General features: G+C 33.5%; 1 protein-coding gene across 1 annotated transcript; it reads right to left on the reverse strand.

Moving 5' to 3' along the window:
- Positions 1 to 727: 727 nt before the first annotated feature.
- On the reverse strand, positions 728 to 4,366 carry LOC108485352 (RING-H2 finger protein ATL60-like). The gene is made up of 3 exons (XM_053029287.1): positions 4,273 to 4,366; positions 1,033 to 1,367; positions 728 to 994 (listed from the first exon to the last, which is right to left on the reverse strand). Exons 1-3 carry the CDS (start codon positions 4,364 to 4,366, stop codon positions 728 to 730), a joined length of 696 nt encoding a protein of 231 aa, XP_052885247.1.
- Between the last annotated feature and the right edge of the window lie 942 nt (positions 4,367 to 5,308).

The following is a 5,308-nucleotide window of genomic DNA, read 5'->3' on the forward strand; positions in this document are numbered from 1 at the left end:
CAGAAAAAAATTTTGTGGGAAACAAAAAAAGGCAGACAGGAAAATGAAAGGAACAACAGAAGGAAAAATGTTTACCTGACCTTGGATGAAGGGGAGGGATGCCGGAGTCGAAGGAAGCAAGAAATGGTTACTGATTGAGTGTTTTTGAGGTGAGATTTTGGTAAGGGAAAGATAGGGTTTTACAAGCAATGAATAGGTAAAAGGTGAAGAGGGAAGAGAATATAAATCCCCAAAAATCTCTGCTTAAGCCCGGAATGGAATACACCCGTAATAGGGTATTCCATTGAACCAAACGTCGGTTTATGTGGACCTACAAAATAGGGTTGTAATAGGCATGTAATGGCATAGTCATTACCTTCAACCAAACATGCCATTAGAGATAATATTTTAGAATAATTATGAATTTTGATGTAAAATTTATAATAAAAATTTTAAAGTGAGAATAATAAAATTAGAATATTTTTTAAAGGGTAAATTATAAGATAGACATTCAATTATAAACAAAATCATTTTAAGCATTTAAAATAAAAAACTACAATTTAAGTACTCACGTTATATAATTCATTTATATTGGCCACTCTTGTTAAAATCAAATGAAAATTTGAATGACATTTTTCTTTTAAATTTCTATTTTCCACATAATTATCATTTTAATCCTCTTAACTTCTAATTTAATTTAAATAAGGTTAACCCAAAAAAATTTGAGACATCTGCATTTTTTGAGCCTTTATCTTGTAGGCATTTCACACCTTGATTCCTCCTCTGGTGAATTCTCATTTCCATTCGTTGGAACATCAATCATCAACATCCCTTCTTGCCTACCACTGGTAGATGCCATGGCTGAGGAACTATTAGAAGAAGATGATGCTGAAGCACCCTCTTCCAAATAGGCACCACCGCTACTAACCTGCGTGTCATTACCCCAAAACAACACATTTGTAGGGAAATTAGGAGAATCTGTTGAATACCTCGAACCCGAACCATCATTTGGAGACTGAAGTGAACTTGAACATTGGCTTCATCTCCTGAAACAAGGTGACTTGAATTCTTAAACTCACCACCAACAAAAATGGGGTTTCTACAAAGAGGACAAGTGGAGTGTGATTGAAACCACATATGAATACAACCAACGTGGAAGCCATGGTTACATTTAGGAAACAGCCTAACTTTCTCTCCTTCTACAAGCTCACACAAGCAAACCGCACATTCTAGCCCTTCTTTGAACTCGTCTTTACGGAAAATTAAAATAGGGAGTGAAGCGTGAATGGTTGAATCGAGACCTTTAGTTGCACGTTGAGGGTGGGCAGTGTCTTGCCTTAGAGCAAAGCCGAAACATGTGAACCTTCCCAATTCCTTCCTTTTCACTACTGCATTAGCAACTCAGACCAGAGGAACAAAAAATGAAAATGTCCCAATTTTTTGGTGTTACCTCATTTAAATTAAATTGAAAGTTTGGAACTGAAATGATAATTCTTTTAATGGATTACAATGACGTGGATAAATGATATTTATTGTGTAAAATCAAATTTTAAAAGAAAATATAAGTTTTATTTGATATTTTAACGAGAGTGATCAAAATGAACGAATTATGTAATATGAGTGTCTAAAGCGTAAACTTTTTTTATTATTTTTAGTTCCTAAAATAAAAACTTTTGATAGTTGAATGACAATCTATGTAGTTTATCCTGTTTCTAAACTACAGATTTATGATTTAACTTATCTCACTAAAATAAAGTATAATTAAGTGTTGTCATTTTTATTTTAGTGAGATAAATTATATCATAATTTTTAGTTTAGAAAAATTCAATTTAAGAACTCTCATTATAGTTTTCTTCAAAAAAGAGTTACTTAAAGTTGTTACTAAACTCATTGGGTTAACTACATACGAGCCAAAGCGGGTCTTGCCCCCTAAGTTTGGAAAATTTTGATTATGTCTTTAAATTTTTTGAAAATTTTAATTAGACTCTAAAAGTTTTAGAAAATTTTGTTAAGTTGTTTAAAAGTTCTAAAAAAAAAAACATTTCAAGTTTTTGAAAATTCTCATAAATCTTCTCAAAAATTTTAAAAGTTTTAATTAAATGTCTCAAATTTTTTGAAATTTCTTATTAAGCCTCTAAATTTTTGAAAATTTTAAATAGGCCCAAAACTCAATGGCACCCAACTATTATCTTAAATTAAATATCATTTAATTAATGTTAAATTTATATACAAATTAAAATTAGGTAAGTTACACTAGTAGTCACCCAACTATTAGTAAATTTCTTTTTTTTATCACCTTATTATTCAATTTTGTCTTTTTCAGTTATTAGCTAGCTAACAGTGGTAGCTTTAAAAATAGGCATAATAACAACTATAACCCTTGACATTTTGTAAACTATGTCAATTTAGTCTTGATTCTAAAAAATAATTAACTATCACAACCCAAAATGAGGGCTAGAAGAAATGGGGATAAAAAAAATCAGATTTTAATGTATTATAGGAATAGGGTAAGTGAATTTAGAATGCCTTAAAAATTATTGTTGATAAGGAATTACAACAATAGACCACTAGGCTTAATGGTAAGGTATTAAGTAAGCTAAGGTTCTAGGTTCACCCCTTAAATTAGACTCCGTTGATTTTTTTCCATTTCCCCTAATGCTTGACCATAACCTTTAAAAACAATTTCTTGAAGGCTTATGTCAAAAATAAGCTTGTTGGTTTAGTGGAAAAGCCATAGCTTTTCCTTAGGTCTCAAGTTTGAAACCCTTTATTTGCCTCTTTCAAATAGGAAAGAAGTTTTATAAATAGCCAATCTTTTCAAAAACCTAGAAATTTTATTTAGAAAATTTAGTTTTTCAGGAAAAACTCTCAAAATTCTCTCTTCTTCTTCTTCTTCTTCTTCTTCTTCATTGTTGAAACCACTCTATTCAACTAAAGATTTCAATATTTTCAATTGCATCCCTCTCCTCCCAGTGATTGTTGATTTCTTCATCTAAAAAAAATGAAGGTTTTTGTGTCTTCAATCAGGTGTGGGATCTAAACTTAAACTAGTGTATATGATTAATCAATTGAACTATTAAAAGTTAAAGCAATCTATTATGTAATCCCTTAGAGAATAATATGCGAGCCCCCATGCCATATAGTATGACATAATATGTGAATCCCCATGTTATATAGTATGTGATTTAATATGTGCAAACCCTATATGTGTGAACCTTATATGTAATAGCCCATTTTTTAGTGGTGTCGGAAACGATAGTTTTGAGGCCATAAAATTAACGAGCGAATCTGTAAATATTATTATTTAATATTTAATAGTCAAATATAGTATTATATTAAATTTTAATTTGACAATTTTTGTTATTTGAATGAATAATTAAGTTCAAGTGGTTTACCCCTAAAGTCAAGTGGTTTTGGAAAATAAGGTATCGGAACTTTGTTTTTATAAACCGAGCCTGTAAATATTTAATATAAATATTCATGGAGTGGTTATATAGGTATATTGAAGTTTGGTCTAGAAATTTTAATATTTAGATAGTTAATTAAGGAAAAGGACTAAATCATAAAAATTACAAAAGTCAATCACTATTAATTTAATTGTACTAAATGGCTAAGGAACCATAAATTAAGGGGTTTTAAAAGGTAAATATGTCTTGCTTATTATATTGGATGGTTTAAAGGTGTAAAGTTAAGAAATTTTAGTTAAATTACAAAGGTTATAATGGTAAATTAATAAATAAATTAAAAATAAACAAAATAGGACAAATGAGTTGTAACACCCCTTACCCATGTCCGATGCCGGGACAGGGTACGAGACAATATTAGACTTAAACTCAAACAAACATTCAAAACCGAGACATGAATTTCCACTCAAATTTAAAACCTTTCACATGCATTCGTATCGTCCCTTAAACGAGCCTATGAAGCTTAAAACATACATTGTTCGGGGCTAAACCGAGAAAATTTTCTTGTTTCGGGACTAAACCGAGTCTTTCAGGAGCGACACAACACATTTCGTACATTCCTCTGGTGTGCATGATAATTCATCAAATACCCTGATGGTATTCTCAAGCCAGAACTCTGCCCATTCGAGATCATCATCTATACCCGCTCGGAACTCTTCAGCTCCTTGTTTTCGAATATTGTCAATTGGAGGTCTATTCATTATCATGAAGTCCATACCTTGGGGTGCTACGGGGTTAGGCTGAGGAATAGGTAGGGGTGGAGCGTTCGGGTTCGTTCGAACGAACTCCGTATACCATGCATTCATCATATGGAGAAATGCTTCCCTACCTCTTTCTCCCTGACTAACTGTAGGGGGTCTACTATCAGACAGCGCTGCCCCTTGAGTGGGAGCAGGCGCATTACTTTTGAATTCATCTGCCATAGCTCGATTGGAATCTATTACTATATGAAAACACAATTTAAAAAAGTCAGGAGTTGTCACACTATCACAATTCATTCATGCATGTATAGCTAGACTCATACACACGCTATGTTAGTCCGAAAATCGACTAAACTTGGCTCTGGTACCACTAAATGTAACACCCCTTACCCATGTCCGATGTCGGGATAGGGTACGAGGCATTACTGGACTTAAACTCAAACAAACATTTGAAACTGAGATATGAATTTCCACTCAAATTTAAAACCTTTCGCATGCATTCATATTTTCCCTTGGGAGCGGTTCGGGACTAAACTGAGAAATTTTGAATCTTTTACAAAAATTATAAAATTTTCTTATTTTAGAGGGTCATAGGCCTGTGTAGGTAGATCATGTGGTCTCACACGCTCGTGTGGCTTGAGACACGCCAGTGTCCTCAGCCTGTGTAACTCTCTGTTTATGATGTCAACAACATAATAGGGTCACACGGCCAAGTCACACATCCGTGTGCTAGGTCGTATGGCGAATTTAATTTTTGTGAATTTTCATAAATAAGGTGCAAACTTCACATGACTAGGGCATACGCCCATGTCCTAAGGCCATGCCTCTCACATGGTCGAGACACACGGCCGTGTCTCTATCCGTGTGTTTACTACTGGGCATTTTGTTTTACCTAATTAGGGTGCAGGGGACACGCCGGATCACATGCCCATAGGGTTGACCGTGTGTCACACACGACCTAGACACATACCCGTGTGTCTACCCGTGTGAACAACTCTGAAGCTATTTTCCAAGCCAATTGCCACCCTTATTTACGCAAACACATACAAGACTTCAAAGGCACTTAACATGGAAAAATTAAGTACTTAATCATCCTCAAACAAATCATGATTATGGCAATATCATATTATCTTATACATGCACAAGACACCATACTTTGTTAAG

The sequence above is a fragment of the Gossypium arboreum genome, chromosome 6 (assembly GCF_025698485.1).
Source record: "Gossypium arboreum isolate Shixiya-1 chromosome 6, ASM2569848v2, whole genome shotgun sequence".
NCBI classification, from domain to species: Eukaryota; Viridiplantae; Streptophyta; class Magnoliopsida; order Malvales; family Malvaceae; genus Gossypium; species Gossypium arboreum.